At 39.1% G+C, this 25,616-nt stretch overlaps 1 protein-coding gene across 3 annotated transcripts; it reads left to right on the forward strand.

Moving 5' to 3' along the window:
* The first annotated feature begins 4,246 nt into the window (after nt 1-4,246).
* On the forward strand, nt 4,247-20,431 carry LOC126263129 (DNA repair protein XRCC2-like). 3 transcript variants are annotated; one of them, XM_049960151.1, is made up of 4 exons: nt 4,247-5,803; nt 18,894-19,097; nt 19,181-19,551; nt 19,675-20,430. In XM_049960151.1, the coding sequence occupies exon 1, from the start codon at nt 4,337-4,339 to the stop codon at nt 5,168-5,170; it is 834 nt and encodes a 277-aa protein (XP_049816108.1). In that variant the 5' UTR covers nt 4,247-4,336; the 3' UTR covers nt 5,171-5,803; nt 18,894-19,097; nt 19,181-19,551; nt 19,675-20,430. The 3 variants fall into 3 exon arrangements, with proteins under 3 accessions (XP_049816108.1, XP_049816107.1, XP_049816106.1); XM_049960150.1 differs by having other exon boundaries at nt 19,181-19,534; XM_049960149.1 differs by having other exon boundaries at nt 19,181-20,431.
* Nucleotides 20,432-25,616: the final 5,185 nt, after the last annotated feature.

Consider the following 25,616-nt stretch of genomic DNA (forward strand, 5'->3'; position numbering starts at 1 on the left):
AAGCATTGCATCATAAATTACTCAGCTAAAGAACTTATGCTGTACTCTCCAAACCGGTACCACTACAATATTTTACAGTCATAAAATTCCTGAAGTGAGTAGCAAAGATTTGCAGCTAACCAACTGAATAATTTGTCTTTAAATAAATCAAATAGAGCTTCTACCCACTGTAGTGGTAGTTTGTTAAACATCTTTATACCTACCACTTCGTATCTGTTCAGTGCTGCTGCTTCACACTTGAATTCCTCTTCTTGAGGATGGTAAGGAGGAGTTAGTTGTCGTTAGACATTTACTCCACTTAGGGGGTTGAAGTTTGCTGGGACATTTAGTTATAACTGGGACAGTAGTGCATAGTGGGTACTAATGATTGCCGGTCAAGGACAGGCAGTATGTTACGTGAATAACGGCAATACGTCGGCTAGGGGCCTTTACTTGACTGGCCCTGTTGACGCCTGGGACTGCCAGTCAACGACTGACAGGGCGAATTGTTGATGATGGTGATGATGATGGTGATGGGTGTCGGGCGCGGTAAGGAGGAGAGTCTTCTAAGTCCTCCTGGCGTCTGGGTACCTCTTCTTATCCTTTTTCTTCTTCTTGTATGTGTCTGCTTGTGACACTTCAGGATATGTCACATCCTCCCAGCTGGCGGCTTCGGCGTCTTCAGCGGTCCTCCCCCCTTGTTCTTTCCTTGCATTCTGGGCTTGTTCTATTGAGGCAACGAGAACTTCCCACTCGACAAACGTGAGAGGAGTGTGGGCTTTGTAGGACTTGAGAGTGTCCAAGTGAATGGACACTATCTTCTGCAGTTGCGTCTTGGAGAGGGGGCAAGGGGCCTCCTGCATGATGACCTATGTTGCCTTGTTCTTCGCCGCGACGATTGTCTGTGCGGCTCCGTCTTGTGTTTCCACCCTCGTGGCTTCCTGTATTACTACAGGTTCCACGGGGGCGGCAGTCTGCGTGTCAGCATCCTTCTTCTATGCTGGGTGGGGCTGGCTGGCCAGTGCATCACGGAGACTGTGCACCAGCTACCGAGCCTCGGCTAGTGCGGGTTGGAGTGTTGCCCTCTCTTCCGCCATTGCGGATTTGTGGGCAGCAATTTCTTCGTCGGTGGCGGCGCGGACCCTGGCGCACGCCTCGCTGACTGCGTCCGATGGAACAGCCACGCCATCAGCCACCACGGATCCGCCAAAGGCGGGGGGTGGCAAGGACGCAACGGCCTCGGCTGTATCCGCCTTCTTGGAGGTCTTGTGTGTCTGTCTAGCTCTATCACCGCGAGTCCAATTCTTGATGTAGCTGTAGCTGCGGTAATTCGCCGCATGAGCGCCACCACAATTGGTGCCGCATCGTGTGGCGTCCTTCTTCGTGCAGTGGTGTGAATCGTGTGCTTGTGCACACCGAACGCACGCCACTAGACCACGACAGTACTTGGCAACATGTCCAAGTTTTTGGCAGCGATAGCACTGCTCCTTTCGCTCCGCCATCTTCTTGCATCCTCCGTCTTCTTATGCGCCGAGCACGAGGCCCAGCAATTGCAGCAGGCCCGTGCCTTTGCCTCCCTTTCCGTGACGCCCAAGCATGGAGGGGAGCGAGCACTTAACGTGCAGCGATCAGCTCACCTCTGCAGCCTGAGTGGGAATGCCATAGCTGTTCTTGACTGGGAAATCTGTAGTAAGGTATGTCAAGATGGCTACTGTTTCTGGTTCCATGAAAGTGTACATCTCTTCTACGCTGGTATTCTGATAAGTTGCTCTTTATATGCAGTAGGGTAGTGTAAATACATGTGTTTATAACAGTTAATATTTTTAAGTTGATAAACAGTGGTTTGCAGTGGGCCAGCTTATCACTGTTTGTGATAACTCGAATTACTTTCTTCTGAAGTACCAAAATGTCCTGAAGGTGTGAGCTAATGCCGCATATTAAAAGCCCATAAGATATAATGCTTTGTAAAAAAGCAAAGTAGGCCGATCTTACATAGGCCTTAGGTACATGGTTTTTGAAATTCCTTAACAAATACACTACTGTAGACAGCCTTGCACTAATGTATTTAATGTGTGGCTCCCAAGTCAATTTACTATTTATAACAATACCTAAGAACTTAACACTATCCATGAAGTCTGCTACTGGCAGATCTCTTAAACTAAATACAATCTTTTGAGTTTTACTCGCATTAAGCAGGAACCCATTAGCTCGAAACCAGGCTGATGCTTGTGATATTGTGTCATTTGTCAGAGTTTGGAGCATATCCATGTCTGAACTTATATTGAAAAAAGTGGTATCATCTGCATAGAGAATGGAGTGAGTATGTATGTTAGATGGTAGATCGATTGTCATTAGGATAAATAGCAGAGGTCCTAATACTGAGCCTTGTGACACACCATACTTAATTTCAGCTAGCTGTAATCTCTGATTACCAATACAAACAATTTGTTTACGGTTGCTGAGGAAAGATTCGAAAATGTTGTCAACTTCACCGTTTGTGATTCCATAATAAACTAGTTTGTTGAGGTGTGAAATATGCTCCACACATTCGAAGGCTTTGCTAAGATCACAAAAGGTAGCCTGAGCAAAATTTTTTCCTTCATAAGCATTAAGCACTGTTTTAATTAGGGAGTCAATGGCATGGACTATGGATTGCCCTTCCTAAAGCCAAATTGTACCGCAGTAATAATGTTATTACATGTCAGATAATCACACAACTGGGAGTTGATGATGGAGTCCAAAATTTTAGATAAAATAGGTGTCAGAGATATTGGGCGATAGTTAGATAGGCAATTTTTGTCTCCTTTCTTGTAAATGGGCACTACCCTGGATAATTTTAATAGATCTGGGATGACTCCTTCAATTAGACATCTGTTTATACATTTAGTAAGAGGATATGCTATGGGCCCAATTATCTTTTTTAACACATTACAAGAAATACCATATATGTCTGCACTATCAGAGGGCCTAAAATTATTTACAATAGTTAAAACAACATCTGGTGTGACCTCTGTTAAAAGGAGTTTATCTTTCAGGGAATAGTCTACGTTATGATATTTAATGAGATCAGCTAAAGTTTCTTGCGGCCTCCCAATGCTTTCCCTAATTTGGTTAACAGATTTTATACAGTAGTTATTAAATTCATGTGCTGAAATTTCTACCTCAGCTTTCTGCTTGCTTTTGGCCACTGAATTTATTATAGGCCATGCTTTTTTTGCATTTATTTTTAATGACTCAATGCTGACAAGGTTATGTTGTTTTTTGGCTTCATTTAAAGAATACTTATATTCCTTTTGTGCTCTTGAGTACCTTTGTTTAGCCATCCATATCAGTTTTCTGAAGTCTGTAAGAATCTCTATACAACAACTACCTCCTTTTCATTTTGGCTAGTTGAGCGGTGTACCATGGATTCTTATCCCTATGTCTATTACTGTTACTTTTAGGGTTAACTTTACATTTGTACTGAGGGCAGTTGGTCTCGAATATATTTAAGAAAGAATGAAAAAGTCTATGGAACAATGTATTGGCAGAGCCCTGGGCATTAATGTTAAACATATGTGATCAGTCGCATTTTTCTTGCGTTACTGGTCTTCTGATGACTATTTTAGGCTCTCTAAACTCCTTATAGTCCATATTAGGCCCATCTGTACGTATTTTTAATCAATCTGAGTCATGGTCCAGAATAATTTTAGTTGAGGCAGTGTTGACTGACGTGCAACTAGAATGTTAAAAGGAACGTGTGAAAACAGCAGTGTACGGGCGTTTTAATTGTCATGCAGCTTACTGTGGCGTCTTTTTAGTTGAATGTGGAAACCCAACGTAACTAGAATGCATGATTGCTAAACTTGTAACTGCAAATCTCGAATGAGAAACATCATAATATGGTATCCTGAAGTAGGTGTATGTTTCCGAGAAGCTCGTCAGAAAAGTTCGTAATCGTTGCGACAGATAATAAAATGTGTAGTGGCAACAAAAGGTTGCATAACACTGCAACAAATTAGGTTCTCAAAGTTACTGTGTTATTTGTTAAAATCATACCAACAAAAGGAAACTGATAACAAATTTATAATATCTGTCCTGCCGTCTGCACTCGACGAAATCTAAATTTCATATATGAATCTCGACTTAGTTTGGCCACTGGCGTTACGTGCTACGGCGTTGTCAGCTAATAGAGGGCGCCTGCGATTGACTCAGGCGTTTAGTAATCAACTTTTGCTGTATTTACATGTCTTCCGCGTTTTTTTTATAATCTTTGAAGTGGATTTAATTTCCCCGCGAAAAGTCCTTATTGAAATATCAATAGTTTTATTGAGTGTCGTGTTTTCGGTTCATTGATATGTAATTTTTATTGGTTGTAATGGCATTTCAATGCGATGCGGAATCCGGAGTTCAGTTTCTATCCAGATGTGGTGCCAATTTGAGCCTTAAAGGGATAAATACGGTGATATTTGAAACTGGCCCCGAATTAAATGATGTGATTGAAATTACTGGCGATCCATCGTGTGGAAAGACGTTACTTGTGACGAAGTTTTTAGTGAAATGCGTATTACCGAAAGAATGGGGAAAATTCCATATTGGCGGGCTGAATGTTGGGGCTATATTGATGGATACAGACCATCACTTTAATTTGCTAAAACTTGTAAATTTGATGGAGCTACGTCTTATGAAATGTAGGACACACAGTGAAGATGTTGAGGACAACAAAATAGTGTTAGATTCGGCGACGGTGGAGAAAATAATCAAGGAATCGCTAAGAAAACTTATAATTCTTAAATGCTACGACAGTGCACAGTATCAAATTACATTGCATTCTTTAGAAAGACTGTTAAGCGTCAACCGATATGTTAGTCTGCTGGTGCTAGATAGCATAACGGCGTACTATTGGCAGGATGTAGCCCAGGGTGGCGTTCGTAAAATGGATCTTTACGTGAAGAAAATGCTTCAGACGATAAAGAAGTGCCTCATGGAGTATAAACTAGTGCTAATGTATACCAAGCAAACATATTTCCAATCAACAAAATCTTCCACAGACGGTCATGATGATAAGACCACACCTACATACAGAATTCATCTCCAGCAGTGTCAGGGGCAATTGAATAATAATCTGTTCTATGCACAGATTAGTGGACAAGGCAAAACTAAATGTATTTTGTATAAAATTGATAACAGTGGTATAACATGGAATCCTTAAAGCAGTCATAGTCTTATATTAAAGTTCAGTTCTGATACCATCAATTTACTATTCTTCGTTTGCCATTTGTCAGAATATATTCAGCCATGATTTTTACAGTGTAGCAAGTGTGAATTATCTGTCTGATGTATTATAGTTAATTTATGAATGAAATTTAACTTCACATCGTGAGTACTTCTTTTATTATGATCTTGAAAGACCCCGGATTGTTAATTTTGATAGCCAACACTTGGAAGAATTTATTTTTCTGTTTTAAGCATAATTTTTGTGATAGTTGCACTATGGGAGGAAGGAAAAAAAAACTTTTCTTTTCGAAGTATAGTTTTTGTAGGAGAGTAGAAAATTTAAAGTTCTAAGGGATGAAGCAGAAAGGATGAGTCATTTCTGGGAAAAATTGTAGAAACATTCTGGCAATGGTAGGCCCTAATCGGGTAATATGTAAGGAAGTAATCTGAATCCTGAAAGATCAAATTTTGATGCCATGAAATTAGTTGATGTGGAAGATAATGGTGGTAGATATGCAGGAAGAGCTTCTAGAGGAAAATTACATTTTAATAATATTTCAACAAGCTGCTAGATATTGTGGAATTCAAAGAACAAGGGAGAAGCCAGGAATATGTAGCAGATGGACAGGTTAGTGAAAGAGAGGTACTGTTGGAATGACTCAAATACATGTTGTGGACAAAGTCTCTTTTTGTGGTATTGTAAAATACTTACATTGACAAATATAAACAATTAGACCAGTACAGTTATGATGCAGTGACACATTCCATTAGTACACTATTTGTTAGTAGATACTGTTATACATAATTAAAGAGTTTTGACAAAAGCTTTGTGCTTGTTGTACTAGTATGGCGCAAACAATCTTCTGTTAGTATGAATTACCATATGCCACACGAAATTTTCATTGTTGTGACTAGTATACTTTGCTCTGTGGTAATTTGGATGTTATCTATCCTTTTTTTCTCTGTCTTGCTCCTGCTGTGCTTTTAAGGATTTCTTAATTTTTGAGTAAGTGGATATAATGGCATAAAATGCTCCTGTGTTAGAAGTATTTACTTTGTAGTTAGTGCCAGACAGTGTGTACTTTAGCTATAGGCCTACCTGATTTGTCCTTCATAGTTGTTGAAAATTTCACATGAATCAGTTTCCCTTTTACCTGAAAACTGTTTCCCCAGATAGTGTGTTCCAAATACAATTGTCCAGAGGTGGAGTCCTATGATCCCTAGGAAATACAGAAGCGTCCGATCCCGCCCGTCTGCTTTGACCCATGACGTCACAAATATGGCCGAAACAAAAACTAACACACACACTTTCCACAAGAAGCCTAATGACCCTAACGGGACAAGCGCGGGGAATGGGGTGTTTTGGGTGGGGGGCAAACTAAATATAAACAAATTTAGACACCTTGCGTAGCTACAACGTGTAAGTGAAGACAGCCATGCATGAATACCCACCCACCTCCCCAGGGGTCGTAACCCCTGCAACCCATAGAAGATAAAGATGCTTCAGTAGCTGATTAGTGTTTTTTGTCTTTTTTTAAAAAAAAATCTCACGGGATAGAAAGAACAGATCAGAAAGATAAATATAAAAACTAAAACAGAAATTGGAGGAAACAGATAATTAAAATAAGTAATAAGTGTTTTTAAATTAAAAAAAATCTCACGAGATAGAACGAACAGATCAGAAAAAGTAAATAAAATAAGATAAAACAGAACTGGAGACAGCCACACTCAAACCAAACTCCGCGCCGTCATGACGTCACACACGACAACACCCTTACGTCACGGGTCAAAGCCGACGCGTGGGATCGGACGCTTCTGTCGACCCGATCCCTAGCCAGCTGTTTTTTTATCAGTATGTAATGTCTATATTATGTGGTCATCACTTTGTTGGGTAGGTGCCACATAGTTAGTTACGTACTTTCATGTTCCACTGATCATTTTGTATGATAATTCATCATGATGTGGAACGAGTTATTTTACATTCATGTTGCAAATTAATTTGTGCTCTAAACATCACCATATAATTATTTTCCTTTCTGGGCCTCCTGCTCACTGGGCATGTGTGCTAACCACTACATCTCCCTGGCTTTGTACAAGTGTACAGTCTACCCTAGCATGCCTCCCTCATTAGTCGAAATTCCCTTTCGTGCCTCATCCCATGTTGTATTCCCCTTAACTTGAGCAGCGTTGCAGAAGCTCTCCAATTGTGTTGGAATAGCACCTCCCCCATTTTATCTGATGCAGAAGTGCTATTCCAATACAGTTGGAGGACGTCTGCAATGCTATTCAAGTTTAGAGGATATACCAAGTGGGCTGAGGTGCGAATGGGAATTTGGATTGAGGAGGGAGGCATGCAAGGGTAGTTTGTGCAGTGATATATAGCCACTCTACAACGATGGCTAGTGGTTAGTGCATCTGCCTAGTGAGCAGGAGACATTGCTTCAAATCCCGGCCATGGTACTGTGGTCTCAGGAAGAGCATCTGGGTTCAAATTTAAATAATAGAATAAAATTTTGCCAAATACTGGAAGATTGGATTCAAGACCAGATGGGATAAATTCAAGGGAAATAAGAAGAAGAAAAAGAAGAAGAAGGGGAGAAAACTGGCAAAGAATAGGATAGATACTCTAATTTATTCTAAAATGAAATACTGTAAACTTTGTAGCTATGTGATGACTTCTGAATTAGTCATTTGTGTGTCCAAGGATCGTTCTACAATGATATAGGATTTATAAGTTTAATTCAAGAAATAGTTAAGTGATATATAGAGACATAGGAATATACCTATGTCTTTAATGAGAAGAGGACAGGACAATTGGCTGGCTCTGTACTTGTTGAAGGATCTGTGTCAACATTTGCTTGAACTGATTTACAAAAACCTAAACCAGGGTGGCTGGACCAAACGTAAACTTCTATCTTGCAGAATCTGACACCCGTGGCTTAACAAATGCATTACCTCATTCAGATATATCTAATATGTAGTTCTCTTATGTTGTATGTACTGGGAACAAGTTAGCTGAACGTGAAATTAATTATGCCATGTTCATTTAACATAATAACTTGAATAACTATTATACACTGTTCATTTAGCCTTTTTGCTGCATACGACCGTGCTGCCGCTCCATTGTTACATCACCATGTCTTCCCTTCCGCTCGTCCAAAAAAATGGTGTCAGCATCCCCTCAGGATGAGTAGCCCATTGAACTTGGAAGAACATGGTGAACATTAGTATTATACACTAGACCTTCTCCCCCCCCCCCCCCCCCCCCATACACCAAAACACACTAATTAATCATTAACTGCTATATTTAAGAGGTATTATTTGACTGCCTTTCTAAATAAATGTATTTTTAGCTAGGTGTCACACTCATTTCCTCAGGCAAATTATTATAAATTATTACATAATTTTAATACCTGGCAGAAATTGCTGTTTAGCTCTTTTTATTTCTTTGCCCATGGCAAATGTAAGTCCAAATCACAGGACACTGGCTATTACACACTGATGATATGACACGAAGAGCATAACTTGCTGGTGATCTTCTTGTCAGTGTCTTCATGTGTTCATCCACATCAGTTAACCAATGCTCGTCTCTAAAAATATCGTGTTTGCTACACATTATACAGAGTGTCCCATTTATCTTGACCACCTTAAATAACTGTCTGTTTAGGTGCAAATTACAAAATGTTTCAAGCAAATGTGCTTTAGCCATCAAGGGGACATCAATCAGCACGATTGCCTTCGTTGTAGCTTTGTCTTTTACAAAGATATGAACAGTGGTATGACTTTTTTAAATGGAACCCTGTATTTTTTATTCGGTAATTCATTTCCTCTCCTAAAGACCTATTCAAAAATGTATCACAAAGTACCTTTCACTGAAACACAATGTTATTAATTACATAGGCCCCTAACATACCATTGACTTTGAGCTCCGGATCGCAAACCCGTCCACTTGCTGGAGTTGTCGGAGAACAAATGAAAACCTAGTAAAAACATAACACAAAATTGACTTTGACTCTCCTGTACCAATGCCCAGGAGTAGAACATTCAAAGGTGCTTAAAGTTGTGACCCTAGACACTGATACACTAGTGCACCTGTTGAATGAAAGAATTATTTACTGCTTCCAGTGTTGCCTGCTGAAGAGAATTACAAGTAAGCACGATACGTTTCTGCATGTCCTCTGTAGTTGTTGGAATATTGCGATAGACAATGTCTTTAATGCATCCCCAAAGAAAAAAGTCCAGAGGATTTAAATCAGGGGACTCAGCAGGCCAAGTAACTGTTCCTCCTTGACCAATCCATCTGGCAGGATACCTTCGGTTCAGAACATGATGTGCGTTCAAGGCATTATGTGCTGGACCACCGTGTTGATACCACATAAGCATTCTGGTTCTTAGCAGCACTTCATCCAGAAGAGGAGGAAGTAGTTGTCTGAGGAAGTTGGCATATGCTGTGCCATTTAGACTACTATGGATGAAATAAGGGTCAATAATTGTAGTACCAAGCATCCCACACCAAATGTTAACCCTCCATTGACGCTGACGTTCCACCTGTCTAAGCCATTGTGAGTTGTCCTTGTATTTACCTGTCCTTTGTTTGAGAAGGAACATTCATCGGTAAATATAACTTTGGAGAAGTAGTTCAGGTTGGCGAGGATTTGCTGCTGTGCCCACTGACGAGAACTGTACACAATTCTGGAAATCGTTCCCATGCAATTCTTGATGCAAGTGTACATGGTAAGGATGGAATCGGTAACGTGTAAGAATATGATGTACACTGGTTTTAGGAATGCTAATCTTGTGTTCAAGCTGTCGTGTGCTCACATGTGGATTCATAGCAATGGAAGCAGTAACTTCGGCAGCTTTATCTGTGCGAGTGCTATGAGGATTGCGTTGTCGTGGGTTGAAACTTCCCGTTTCCTGAAGCGTCATAACAAGACGAGAAAACATCCGTCGGGAAGGTGGGTTCTTGTCAGGATATTGCTCTCTGTACAGTTCCGCTGCCTGCGCAGCATTTCGCCTACCTTCGACAACAGCAACAATAATAAAATTAACGTTATGTCAATGCAGTTTGTAGGAAGGATAGCCTTTACTGTATGCTTACTCTACACAATAGTATTTAAAAGGACTAAACTACTCTACTAAATGTATCCATACATAAGAAAACAGTATTGCAATTACTGCTCTGCTAACTTACATTCCCCATAGATGAATAGCATTTCTACCTTCTCTTCATTGGTGTACATTCTACTCACACAACTCTTCAACTGACAATGGTTGATAAAATGATGAGTGTGCATTCTACTTATGTTTACATTTGTCATCGTCATCACGTGGATGCATTTCATTACACCGAGTTCCTGCACTAAGCGCTGGGAATATCAACATCAATGTTGTTATGTAATTAATAACATTGTGTTTCAGTGAATGGTATACTGTGATATATTTTTGAATAGATCTTTAGGAGAGGAAATGAATTACTGAATAAAAAATACAGGGTGCCATTTAATAAAGTCATAGTGCTGTTCATATCTTTGCAAAAAACAAAGCTACAACGAAGGCAATCATTCTGTTTGATGTTCTCTTGACAGCTAAAGAACATTTGCTTGAAACATTTTGTAATTTGCACCTGGGCAAACAGTTATTTCGGATGGTCAAGGTAAATGGGACACCCTGTACAGATTTATCACTGAGGCTTAAAACTGTTTTCTCTCTGTAAGCTAAAATTTATGCTGATTGTTTTCTTTATGTATAATGTTAATTTTTACATATGTCCCAGTTGTACTCATTAAAGAGGGTTCCATTTGTCTTCTCAACTAGGAGTTCTGGCGTTTTATCAGTGACTATATATGTTGCTGCTATGAGGAAAGAGAATTCTTCCTTAATGTAATTTTTGAGCACATTTCTCTTGCAGTACAGCAGTTTTTTATTACTTGCAAGTGAACATGAACAGTCACAACTGCAAGAAACTTCTTTTTTTATGATGTTACCAGTTTTGGACCATCTTCAGACCTGACTCTGTAATGGTACACATTGGCTGTGAACAGAGGACTCAATGAACGCTAACCTCATAAAAAAAAGACGTTTCCTATGGTTGTGACTGTTCTAGTTCATCTTTCTCCATGTATTGTTTAGGAAGTCATTGGCATATATTGAGATCAGAGTTCATAATACTGTGAGCACATTAACATTAATCATAAACTTTGTTCATATGACCAGCCAATGGTATTATCCTCTTCTCATTAACGATGTAGGTACATTCCTGTGTCTATATATCACTTAACTCTTACTTGTATTACACTGATAAATTCTATATCATTGTAAATTGTAATTTACAGACACAGCATACAAATTCTGCTCGTGAATGTATAACTTGTTCCATATATGTGAAGGCTGTCCTTGATGATGAGATTTATGGAACAAGACATGTGAATGAATGCATCAATTCAGGAAGTACACACTGTACTGTAATAAATCACATGTGATACATGACAACCAGTGTGAAAATTTACTACACAGGCCAGCATATGGTTTTGGGAAATCATTTCTACTAAGTCGCTTTCTGCTTCTTAAAACAATCTTATTAGATATAATGCTTAACCACAATTTGGTACAACTCTTATCACTGCAAGGCATGCATTTCATTTTAGAATACAGTTTTTACCCTCTGCGGCTCCCTCTAATACCACAGAAGTCATCCCTGCTGCCTTAATACAAACCCTGTCATTGTGTCCCATCTTCTCGACGTTTTCCACATATTTCTATCCTTCCTGATTCCATGGATAACCTAATTTCTTATCTTATCGGTCCAGCTAATTTTCAGCTTCCTTCTATACCTCCATATCTCAACACTTCAATTCTCTTCTTCTTAGCTTCTTCCACAGTCCATGCTTCACCTCCATACGATGCTGTGGTCCAGACATTCATTGTCAGAAATTTCTTCCTCAAATTAAGGCCAGTGTTTAATTCTGGTAGGCATTCAACCTGGTAATCTGCTTCTTATTTTGTTCTTGGTTTGTTTGGCACATGTTATTTTGCTTCCAAGGTAGCAGATGTTCTTCAGTTTGTCTGCTGTGTTGATGATATTAATCTTGACACTAATCCCAAAACTCATTGCTTCTAATCGTCGTCACTTTCATATACCTTCTGTTTACTCTCAGTCCATGTCCTGAGCCTGATAGTCTGTTTATTTCATTCTGTATGCCCTTCAAGTCTGTCCCACTTCCACTGTGTATGTTAATCTTATCAACAGATCTTATCATTGATATTTTCTCACCCTGAATTTTAATTGCACTCCTGAAATTAGCTTCTATTTCTGTCATTGTTTCTTTAGTATACAGATTGAACAGCAGTGGAGAAAGGATGCATCCTTGTATTATACCCTTTGTAGTACAAGCATTTCGTTTGTGCTCTCCATTGATATTGTTCCTTATTGGAGCTTATACATATTGTATATTACTCATCTTTCTCTACAGGTTACATCAATTTTTATGAGAACGTTGAACATCTTGCATCATTTTACATGACTGAACAATTTTTCTAGGTTGACAAATCATATGAAGGTGTCTTGATTTTTCTTAATTTTTGCTTCAGTTATCAAGAGAAATGTCAGAATTGCCTCTCCAGTGCCTTGACCTTCTCGAAAGCCAAACTAATTGTCATGTAGAAAATCCTAATTTTTTTTTACATTCTGCGTATTATTCTTGTCAGCTGTTTTGTAAGTGAATTCCACCACAGTTTTGTACTTATCTGCCCTTGCTATCTTCAGGAATGTGTGGATGATATTTTTCCAAAAGTCGGATTGTATGTCTCCATTCTCTTATATTCTACACATCAACTCGAATAGGCGTTTTGTTGCCATTTCCTCCAGTGAGTTGAGAAATTCCAAAGGAATGTTATCTATGCCTTTCGTATTTGATGGCAAATTTTGAAAATTTCTTGAAATTGACTGTGTCATCCAATTGACTCCAAATTCTTCTTTTGTCACAACATCAGGCATTTCCTCCCTTTCTTTGTAAAAGACTTCAGTGTACTTCTTCCACCCACCTCTGTTCTCTCCTTTGCCTTCTTTACTATGAAGTTCACTGAAGGTTGTTTTAACTTTCGTACATGCTGAATCTGTCCTCCTTATGATCATTTCTCTTTTGATTTCATCATATTTTTCCTGCCACTATCACCTTAGCTTCTTCCACTACCTGTTCATTAGTGTAGTCCTGCCTTTGCTGGAAAATGTTTGTATTTCATTCTTTTGTCAAAAAACTGAAGTATTTCTTCTGTTACCAAAGGTTTCTTTGCAGTTATCTTCCTTGCATTTAAAACTGTTTGTCCACATCCTGTAACAGCCCTAAGTCCATTCCTTTTCAACTGAACTGTGTGCTATGTTATTCGTTATCATAGGATCTACAGTTTTATGGAACTTCTAACATACATAATCATTTCTCAGTACTTCAGTATCTCATTTCTTCATCATTATGAAATGTAGTCTGTGTCTGTATTTGCTTCTGGGTATATCTTACAATCCAATGTCTAATTTCAGAATCACTGTTTGACCTTAATGTAATCCAGCTGATATCTCTCCATGTCTACAAGCATTTTCCAAGTATACTGCCTCTTGTGATTTTTGAACAATGTATTCGGTATTACCAATTGAAGTTTTCCAAAGAACTTTTTTAGTCTTTCTCCATGCTCTAGGCTACAGTGCCCATATTCTCCTCTAACCTCCTCTTCTGTTTTTTCCTCCACTTTTGTGTTCCAATCATCCACAATTATTAAATTTTCATCCCCCTTTTTGTACTGATAAACTTGTACTTACAAACGTTCTCTCTCTTTATCATTTACTTCCGATGTCGACATGTACACTTGAACTATTGTTGTTGGCATTGGGTCATTGTTGATTCAGATGAGAGCAGTCATACCACTCAATTTTCAAAGTAACTCACTCTCACCTTATTTTCCTATTCATAATGAATTCTACTGGATGAAGTTATTGATATTACCCTATATGTGATTTCATTGATTCCCACTGTATCTAGGTTGAGCCTTTGCATTTCCCTTTTCAGATTTTCTAGCTTCCCTATGTCATTGAGACTTCTTACATTTCACACTCTATCTCGTAGAATACTAGTCTTTCCTGGTTATTCAGTCCTTTACTCACAGTCACTTCCATATTGATGATTCTCTCCTGGAGATGTGAGTGAGGAACTAATCTAGAATCTTTAGTCAATGCAGAGATCATCATGACACTTTTTCAATTACAGGATACATGTCCTGTGGATCATCCTCATGCTGTTGGTCAAAACTGATTCTTCTGCCTTTGGGCACTGTTTCTTACCACAAGGTTGCCCGGAGCCTCTTTCCACTTCTCTGCTCTCTTTGACATGACTGTTAGCGGAATTAGGGTGACTCCTTATGCCAGAAGTCTCTTGCTGCCATTACTGATTATTTTTATTCAAAATTTAAGGAGTGACTGGGTTCGAAATCAGCACCTGGAATGTTTTGATTACCACTCAAACACACTACCCCTAGACCATGGTGCCTTCCTCTAACAAGAATGAACGTAGGATGATGTGCATATCACAATCACAAAACTAAAATTAACATACTTTCCATATAGACATACAATAATTGTGGGCTAGGAATGTGGTTTCATTCTCTGGTGCAAAAATCTATAACAGGTTGCTAGCAGAAATCACCACAGGAAATCGAAAATCCCCATATATTTAAAAACAAAGTAAAAGGACACTTCATTAGCCACTCCTGCAATTCCTTGGAATATTTGGCCTCAGGGCTGTAATTTAGCTTAACTCTAAAGCTGCTATTCAACAGAGCTTGACAGTTGTTACATATTGTACTGATAATACTGTGTGTTAAGTGTGATACACACACACACACACACACAAATGATGCTAACAGAATACACGCGTTTCATACACGGCACTAATCGAATACTACTGGATTCTTCTGCACAAGAGAGCACTTCAGATTCATTTACACAGTTATGGAAATCACAGAGATTGGCTTACATTAGGCAAGCTACACATGACAGTGTGTAAAGCCGAATTTTTGAAGGCTGTCAGTCGTGACTGGGATACCAGAGTAAATACATTCTTTCACAGTGTAATGGCATAGCATAGTGGTTAGCATATAAACCTGACATGTAGAAGGTTGAAGGAACAAATCTCATCAAGCCCAATGAAATTTTTAATTTTTGTAAATTTAATCAGAAGACTGTGATTATTATTTTTAATCAATTAATTTGTTTAAGTGTATTGTTTTTATTTCTAATACTTTGCTGTGTCATTTTTATTGTCATATTGACTTTTTTTGTTTGGTTTTGTTTTCCTTCCCATCATTCTTTTTTTCATTTGGAATCTGCTCTGTTGCTTATAATCTGCAAGTGCCAACCAGGACTGCTCATCAGTTGGTAACACAGCAGCTTGTGTAGCCAGTGTGAGGATAGTTCCAGGTAAACAGTGACAGTGAGAAATTACAGTTTGCTTTTACCACTAAACCTGAAAGTTTGCTATAGAAGATGGCTATGCAAGAAACATATTAAGAAATTTTTCTATCTTGAGTTTGCTTATAGAGGTTAGCTGTAAATGCCATGAACAAAGAGATCAAGATTTTTTTGTTTTGCCGCAGTGTGTTGATTTCCATTTTCTGATACATTGCACATCAAGAGGTTGTGTTCAGGTTAGGACATGAGTTTAAATTCACGGCTACAAAACCTGTCATTTGGCACAGTTCAGTCATTCATCACTTAAAATTCAGCTGTCAACAGAGCATCTCCCATTTGTGTCATACCTTGCGGCAGCCGCTTCCACCATTGCTCCGTGTTACACATTAACAGCATATGTGAAGTGACCTGCCATGTTTGTGTGTTGCCTATAACTGAGCAGTAGCTGGCATTAGATGTGGCAACACTAGTGGCAAGTGACAGATGTCAACCATCAAGTAATTTTAATTGGACTATAGATACAGTTTGTTGTTAGTATACTTTAAAGAAGCAGCCGGAAGTGGCTGCTCCTACTGACTCATTCTTCATCTCTGAGGGTTCTCCTTCATGGTAGAATTCACAGAACATTGTGTGAATGGATGGGATGAATGGAAAGCCTCAAGACAATTTGTTGAACCCACTTTCTTTTAATACCTTTTCAATTTTTATAAATATTGCCCTCAGTAATTCTCAAGTGTCACAAGTCTCTTAACTTGACATGTCCTATTTTGCTCATCAGGATGTAATTATGATCATAATGAAAATGAAATAGAGACATGTATTCACACAAATCGATAGGAAGTGGACTAAGGAATTCATTTACTGGATTCCAAGTCACAATAAATGGCCAGATGGTGTAATGAAAGAGAGGCAGGCGAGAGTAAAAACATCTAGGAGCTCATCTCCTGGTGCTGAGGCCCGACTGCTCGTAAACAGAAGAAGAAATTTGTAACACAATGTGTGTGTGTGTGTTTGTGTGTTTGTGTGTGTGTGTGTGTGTGTGTGTGTGTGTGTGAGAGAGAGAGAGAGAGAGAGAGAGAGAGAGAGAGAGAGCACAAAATGCGAGATGGGGTGGGCACTGCCTGGATAGGCTGCCTGCATTACTTATTGTGGTTGAATGTAGAAGTAATGACTGAATCCTAGGCAATGTTTGACTCCTAAGATGCTAAATGTGTCTTTCTCAGTGCACAACTATGTCCAGTGCAGTATGTCTGTCTGTAATCATGCAGCTTAGGAAAACCAGTGCAGTAAGAGTGAAACAATGCATACCCATTGAAGAAAAAGGAGGGTGTAAAAAGCGAAATTTGCAACAGATTTGTGTTAACTGTAGACAAAGATACGAGGGTTTTCAAATGAAAACCTTAAATTTGTAATAACAAATCAAAATTTTGCACTGTTATCCTGTAAGTTTGTAAGTGTGTTGCAAGCAGCATGCAGAATGGCCTGTAGGTGGCAGCATAGTGCAGATGCACACATTCCGTCACAGTATCAGTACAAAGATTGCCGCTCCACTTGAGACTTGCACCAGGGAAGAACAACGTTCTGTTATTTGGTTTTTGCGTAGTGAAGGTGTGAAACCTATTGAAATTCATCGACGAATGAAGGTTCAGTACGGTGATGCACGTTTCTCACAGCAGCAAGTCTACGAATGGAGTAGGAAGTTCGCAAACGGTGTGACTTCAGTGGAAGGTGCTCCTCGTCCAGGTCTGGCACAATGAGTTGTGACTCCACAGAACATTGCAGCAGTTGAAGCCGTAGTGAAGGAAAACCGCCGAGTGACACTGAATGACATTGCAACATGTTTACAGATTAGTCAAGAGTCAGCACACCACATTGTGCATGATGTGCTCCAGTTTCACAAAGTGTCTGCAAGATGGGTGCCACGGTAGGTGACTCCTGAAATGAGAGAACAACGTGTTGATGCTTGTGAAGAACTTCTTCGGCACTTGGAACCAGAAGGTGATGGCTTCCTTGCGAGAATCGTTACTGGGGACAAAACCTGGGTTCACCTCCACCAACCTGAAATGAAAGCGAGCAAGGAATGGCGCCATTCCTCTTCACCAACACCAAAGAAGTTTCAAACAGAACCATCAGCAGGGAAGGTTATACTGACTCTCTTTTGGGACGAAAAATGTGTCATTTTGGAGCATTACATGCCTAGAGGGACCACTACCACCAGTGTATCATACACAGATCTCCTAAAAAATCATCTGCGGCCTGCAATCAAATCAAAGCAACGTGGATTGCTGTTAGCAGGTGTCCTTTTGCAACATGACAATGCAAGGCCCCACACTGCCCGTACAACAGTTGAAACAATCACAGACCTGCATTTTGAGTGTCTTCCTCATCCACCATACCTTGCCCCCAAGTGATTTCCATACGTTTGGACCACTCAAAGACGCAATGGGAGGAAAGAAGTTCTGTTCTGATGAAGAGGTATGCCACACGGTGCACAAGTGGTTGCATGGACTACCAAAAGAATTTTTTTTCTAAAGGAATTTATGCACTTTGTAAGAACTGGGGGACCTGCATTGAGCATGGGGGAGATTATGTTGAAAAGTGATAGAGCTATGTACCACTTCTGCACAATAAATAATATTTAAAAAATATTTAAGGTTTTCATTTGACTCACCCTCGTAGCAAGTGTACTGTGTACATATCGTGCATAAGCTGCCCTGCATTATTCTGTTTCCAGTCAGAAACAAATTATTTACAGAAACACAGTTGTATGAGATCCCACGTAAGCACAGACCTTCCAGGGATACAAGCAGTAATAAAAAAAATAGTATAACAGCAAAATGTGCTTAAGATATGAGACCTTTTAATGCTATTTCTGGTGAAGGTTTCAAAGAACTAACCTGAGAGTTAACAGATATAAATGCACATTTTTTAGAAGTCATGCCACATTCATCTACTGTAAATAGACGTGTCAACAAACGGGCTGACACTACTGAAACAGTGTAATGCCTTCTGTGATCGTGTAACTTATTAACAAAACGTATTGTGACAGTCAATATGTTGACTGATCAGATACATTGTTTGATACTTACAGCACATTACGGAAACACAGACTGGCCCTTTGTGACTGATGTATTATTTAAAACCAAATTTACAGACATTAAGAAGACATGAGTAAATGTTATGAAAGAAATAATAGATAGAATGGCTGATTGATTGGAACGTTTTGCCTGACATATTGCATTATTTTGTTTTTATCTTCGACCAGGCTGCCGATTAATAAAAGCACGAAAAATCATAAAAGACTTCCTTGTGCTGCTTATTGTATAAACAGAGAAGTTAGGTGCACTTTTGATGAAGATATCATTAAATCACGCCCTGAACATCATATTGTATAATATTTTGTACAGAACATGAAGAAAATTGGCCTCTGCAAATCTTTGAAACAAGAGGACAGCAAATTCTGGAAAAGGTAGAGTAAACTATGCTGGAGTCCTTACACAGTTGATATCACAAAGTTACTGTTTTACTAATGGAAAAGAATTTCATTTACAGGTTAAAGGGATATGATAATGAGCTTGCACGAAGAATAGTGGATTTCCTGAAACCGTTTAAAGAGGTCACAGGTGAATTAGAAGATGAAAAAGACCCTACAATCCAGTCAGCTGTGTGGTTTCACAAATTTATCAAATATACAGTGTCAATGACAATGATTGTGAGATGAACTTACTTGCTACAGTTACAAGTACTGTTTCATTATGATAAAAGAAAATTGTAGATTTGAAGTTTGACAAGGTTGTAATTACTTCCAAACATAGAGTTGTTACTGTTTCTTTGGCCATCTTTCCGTGATCTCAGTATGCTCGACATAAATGAAAAGCAGAAAATTCCTAGTTGTGTGTGACAAATGTGCGTAAGTTGTTCAGGTACAACATGCAGTTTTTAACATAATCATTGTTGTACAGTTAGTGTATAGTGTCTTATAGCCATACAGAAGTAGTATAATTTGTATAATATTTTCTCATATAAAACCATTTTTTGCTCTCCAGGTGTCACCTTCATGCTTTTCACGCTATGCTGCATTACTTCTCACTTTTTGTTTATTAACATATGGCCTTCAGCAAGTCCAATGTCATAGTTACCCAGAAGGAAAGATGGTATTAGGGACTGGAAGAATAACAAAACATATCCATGTCCTAGATCTCTACATTTTAATTCAGCCTGGTAATGACATCTCAAAGTGGTGAAGCAGACCTGAAAAGCATCTACCAAGACTGGTTGCAGCTTGAAGTATCTTACTTATCCTAGTGATAAGCTCACCAAGGGAATGGTGCTTTATTAAAACTGGCATGTTATTAACACATTATGGCAGACAATTAAATCCAGAACACTGATCAGAGTGATCTACTGATGATCAACAGTAACTATAAATTGTCTTCTCTATAAGCAAATGAAAAAGTGGAAAGTTACAGCAGTATATATTTAATGTTCTTAGGATGTTTTCCTTATAAAGGTAGTAGTCTTCAGAATTTCAGGGACAGTATTCAGTAATGTGTACATAGTTTTTTCTGTTACTGATAGGCAGAATAAGGTTGCCTTTTAGAAATGAGTTGTCTTTTTTTTCTGTGTATATACTGAAATATCAAATTATTTTCCACATGCTGTATGAAGTTATCTGTGTCATGTAAACTTTCTTGGAGACATTGCTTTTGTATACTCCATTTTGGATATTCCAGTGGTTAATTACCTATAAAAGATAGATAATCATTAGTCGTCTATAATAAGTTTATTTTTTGGATATGTAGGTGATCTTCACTTTTCCATTATACAAGAAACATGCCACACTTATTTTGAAGTTGTTTTCTGCCATCTGTTTTTTGTTATTGAAGAAATACATGAAATTTTTTATTTGTGTTACAAATTTCTTGTTCTGTTGAATGATGAAGCAGTATTATCAAACAAAAGCATATTGATATACGAGAGATTTGCTACTGGCAGCAGAGAATATGTGCTGTCTCCAGAAAGATATTCAGCAAACATAGCATGAAATGGCTGCTACAGAGAGTTTTAATTTTATATTGTTCTACTACTTTCAAATAATCCAGTAGCATTTGAGATAAAAGAGCTTAATTTATATGAGAGAAAGTCTTCTACAATCTGTTAGTATGCTAATGTTCAGGATTAACTGGGTGAGAAGTGTGGCATAATGTTGCACTGCTGGTGACAGAGTTGACACGGAAATGATATGATGTAGAGAGGGAGTTTGTGGGACAACATTCAGCCCAGTCTTAGATATTACAGTCAGTTAAAATACATTAGTTTCTCTGTATGCAAGTAAGTCATTACGTAGTTACGAAGGCAATGACAGATATGAGTGCTTTAGAGTGTGGAGAACAGGGATTCAATGCTGGCCTCTTTTTCATAACAACACATTGAGAAACTGCTTTAATGCAATATCTGAACGAAAAGAGACTCTTTAGCCACCTAATTTACTTTTCGGATTTGCACTTGGCAGTTGCTGCCAGACTGTTGGGCAATTTTTTACTGCTATGACACTTTGTAGACCATTGGCCTTACTGTAGTGGTAACACGGTTCCCATCAGATCACCAAAGTTAAGTGCTGTTGAGCTGGGCTAGCACTTGGATGGGTGACCATCTGGTCTGCCAAGCACTTTTGACAACAGGATGCATTCAGTCTTTGTGAGGCAAACTGAGGAGCTATTTGATCGAGAAGTAGCAGCTCTGTTCTTGAAAACTGACATACAGCAGGGAGAGTGGTGTGCAGAACACTTTCCTCTCCATATCCGCATCCAGTGATACCTGATACCTGAGGGCTGAGGATGACATGGCGGCTGGTCGGTACTGTTGCACCTTCATGGTCTGTTCGGACGGAGTTTAGTTTAGTTTATGACACTGTCTGTATCCCAATAAAGGCTGGAGTTAGGAGGGAATTATAAATATTTGTAATAGCTGCCTATAAGCAGTATTAAATATTCCACCTCCTGAAGTTAAGTCTGGCTCTGGTAGTCCGGCCCAGCATTTTGAAATTCCATTGGAGAGCTGGGAACTTGATAACAGCCACTAGATGGTACTGCTACTCCTACAAATACCAGTAATCACCTCATCAGCACTGGGTGTGCAGTGCCATGGGCCAAGCCCACCATTCCAGCAAATTAGTGCTCATGGCTTACGTTAAACCTAACCATGCAGCAACTCTGTCCTCATTTGTGTATTTGCTGCAGTGTCATCATTTTCATTGCACATTACTTCTTTGGACCTTGTTATTCTGCAATGATGTCTCCACTGTGTGTTCCTCTTGTTCTTGTCCTTGTGTTCACACTTGACAGACCACTCTTGACAACCCTGTCTGCTCAGTCCAGTTTCAGCAGGTTCTTTCATTATTCCCAACTTTCTGCTGAATCTCGGTCGCCATAATTGATGATAGAATAAAACATTGGTAGCATCCCATGGGCACAAAGTTTGTGCAACTTGTGGAACAGCAGCAGTTCCAACAGCAGTTTCACCACGACAGTGACAACAACAACAACTACTACTACTACTACTACTACTGTAGGTTCAGGATACCCACCCCATACAGGAGGATGTCACCTCCGAGGCGGAGAGTCACAAACCTACATTTCCACCTTTTAACAATGTGGAAGAAAATTGGGACATGTCTTCACAGCAGATGAAACGGCGCTTCACCATCTTTTGGGTCTCTGATGACTCTCTCCAGTGATCGCTGTCCCTTTCTCAGGCGCTTCTGGAGACCTTTTCACACTATAGAAGTAGGCTTCCCTATTTAATGCAGTTGCGCTTACTTTTGAGGAAATGTGCATGTTGCTTTCGAATTATTATTCACAAACATTTCATCTAGACACATCGTGACTCGAATATCATCAATATCACAAGCAAGCTGGTCAGTTATATTGCTCTTGGGTGACTGAATTGCAAAGATTTAATTGCCAGTGCTATTTCACTTGTGTGGACACAGCATGCAAAACCTCTTATGCTGACACTCTAATATGAGACTTCGTTGTGCGATCGGCTCTCGACATCTACATGGATACTCTGCAAATCACATTTAAGTGCCTGGCAGAGGATTCATCGAACCACCCTCACAATTCTCTTATTCCAATCTCGTACAGCGCGCGGAAAGAATGAACACCTATACCGTTCCGTACGAGTTCTGATTTCCCTTATTTTATCGTGGTGATTGTTCCGCCCTATGTAGGTCGGTGTTAACAAAATATTTTCGCATTCGGAGGAGAAAGTTGGTGATTGGAATTTCGTAAGAAGATTCCGTTGCAATGAAAAACACCTTTCTTTTAATGATGTTCAGCTCAAATCCTGTATCATTTCTGTGACTCTCTCTCCCATATTTCGCGGTAGTACAAAATGTGCTGCCTTTCTTTGAACTATTTCAATGTACTCCGTCAGTCCTATCTGGTAAGGATCCCACACCACGCAGCAGTATTTGAAAAGAGGTTGGACAAGCATAGTGTAGGCAGTCTCCTTAGTAGATCTGTTACATTTTCTAAGTGTCCTGTCAATAAAATGCAGTCTTTGGTTAGCCTACCCTACAACATTATCTATGTGTTCCTTCCAATTTAAGTTGTTTGTAGTTGTAATACGTAGGTATTTAGTTGAATATATTGCTTTTAGATTAGACTGATTTATTGTGTAACAGAAGTTTAACGAGTTCCTTTTAGCACTCATGTGGATGATGTAGCGGGACTTTGAATTTCGCCGCGCTACATTCGTTCCCTCAGATAAAAATATCCCGTCGTAGCGGTATGAGCGCTCGACGGCAGAGAGAAAATACTAAAATTGTTAACTCTTTTTTGTTTTTTATTCCGTTTCAATTGTCTCTTGATAGCCGTAGCTTAAGGCAGACGTGATCTGATGCTGACGTAAAAAACTTAATAGCTAGTCTGATTGTAATGTGTAGACATTGTGGAAGTTATTATGAAATTCGGAGGATGGAGAGAAGCAACTAAAATAAATTGTATTTAAGATCAAGACGGTTTTGTATACATTAGAAATTCCTGGACGATTGCAAGATTTCGGAGCAGACTTTTCACGCAAAATGGAGATTTTTGAAGACCTGGACGCCGCCCGAAAGAAGACAAGTTAACCTGGTAAAGAATGAACTCAAAGCTACGCCATTTTCCCCTGTCAGTTACATTTTGTTGTTCTCTGTTCTTTTTCAAAAAATTTTGTAGTGGAAATTGGTTTAACTTTTGCTCAAAAACGCCACAAGGACCACCCCAACAATAGCTTTTCTGAATAACGAAGTCCGATAGATTTTCTGTAATACGAAGTCCGATTAGCTTTTCATTCTTTCCCTTTTTCACGGTTTCTCTTCTCCCATTTTTTTTATTAACCACTACAATGACCTCACACTTTTCATTATTTAGGGTCAACTGCCACTTTTTGCACCATTCAGATATCTTTTCTAAATCGTTTTGCAGTTTGTTTTGGTCTTCTGATGACTTTATTAGTCAATAAACGACAGCGTTATCTGCAGTCAACCGAAGACGGCTGCTCAGATTGTCTCCAAAATCGTTAATATAGATAAGGAACAGCAAAGGTCATAACACTACCTAGGGGAGTGCCAGAAATCACTTCTGTTTTACTTGATGACTTTCCGTCAGTTACTATGAACTGTGACCTCTGTCAGGAAATCACAAATCCAGTCTCATAACTGAGACGATATTCCATAAGCATCCAACTTCACTACAAGCCGCTTGTGTGGTACAGTGTCAAAAGCCTTCCGGAAATCCAGAAATACGGAATTGTTCTGAAATTCCTTGTCAATAGCACTCAACACTTCATGTGAATAAGGAGATAGTTGTGTTTCACAGGAACGATGTTTTCTAAATCCATATTGACTGCTTTCTTCGAGGTAATTCATAATGTTCGAACACAATATATGTTCTAAAATCCTGCTGCATATTGACGTTAACAATATGGGCCTGTAATTTGGTGGATTACTCCTACTACCTTTCTTGAATATTGGTGTGACCTGTGCAACTTCTCAGTCTTTGGGTACAGATCTTCCGTCAAGCGAACGTTTGTATATGATTGTTAAGTATGGAGCTAATGCATCAGCATACTCCTAAAGGAACCTAATTGGTATACAGTCTGGACTAGAAGACTTGCTTTTATTACGTGATTTAAGTTGCTCCACTACTCCGAGGATATTTACTTCTACGTTACTCATGCTGGCAGCTCTTCTCGATTCGAATTCTGGAATATTTACGTCGTCATCTTTTGTGAAGGCATTTCGAAAGGCTGTGTTTAGTAACTCTGCTTTGGTAGCACTGTCTTCGATAGTATCTCCATTGCTATCGTGCAGTGAAGGCATTGATTGTTTCTTGCTACTAACATACTTCACATATGACCAGAATCTCTTTGGATTTTCTGCCAGGTTTCGAGACAAAGTTTCATTGTGGAAACTGTTATAGGCATCTCGCATTGAAGTCCGCACTAAATTTCGAGTTTCTGTAAAAGATCGCCAATCTTGGGGATTCTGCGTCTGTTTAAATTTGGCATGTTTGTTTTGTTGTTTCTGCAACATTGTTCTAATCCGTTTTGTGTACCAAGGAGGATCAGCTTCGTCGTTTGTTAATTTATTTGGTATAAATCTCTCAATTGCTGCCGATACTATTTCTTTGAATTTAAGCCACATCTGGTCTACACTTATATTATTAATTTGGAATGAGTGGAGATTGTCTCTCAGGAAGGTGTCAAGTGAATTTTTATCTGCTTTTTTGAATAGGTATCTTTTTCGCTTATTTTTCGAGGAATTGGGGATTACAGTGTTCAATCTCACTACGACAACCCTGTGTTCACTAATCTCTGAATCGGTTTTGATGCTTGTTATTAACTCAGGATTATTTGTTGCTAAGAGGTCAAGTGTGTTTTCACAGCCGTTTACTATTCGCGTGGGCTCATGAACTAACTGCTCGAAATAATTTTCAGAGAA

This window comes from Schistocerca nitens, chromosome 6, assembly GCF_023898315.1.
Source record: "Schistocerca nitens isolate TAMUIC-IGC-003100 chromosome 6, iqSchNite1.1, whole genome shotgun sequence".
Lineage (NCBI taxonomy): Eukaryota > Metazoa > Arthropoda > Insecta > Orthoptera > Acrididae > Schistocerca > Schistocerca nitens.

Coding starts and splice junctions, on each gene's coding strand:
- LOC126263129 (XM_049960149.1), top strand. CDS start 4,337: ATGGCATTTCAATGCGATGCGGAATCCGGAGTTCAGTTTCTATCCAGA.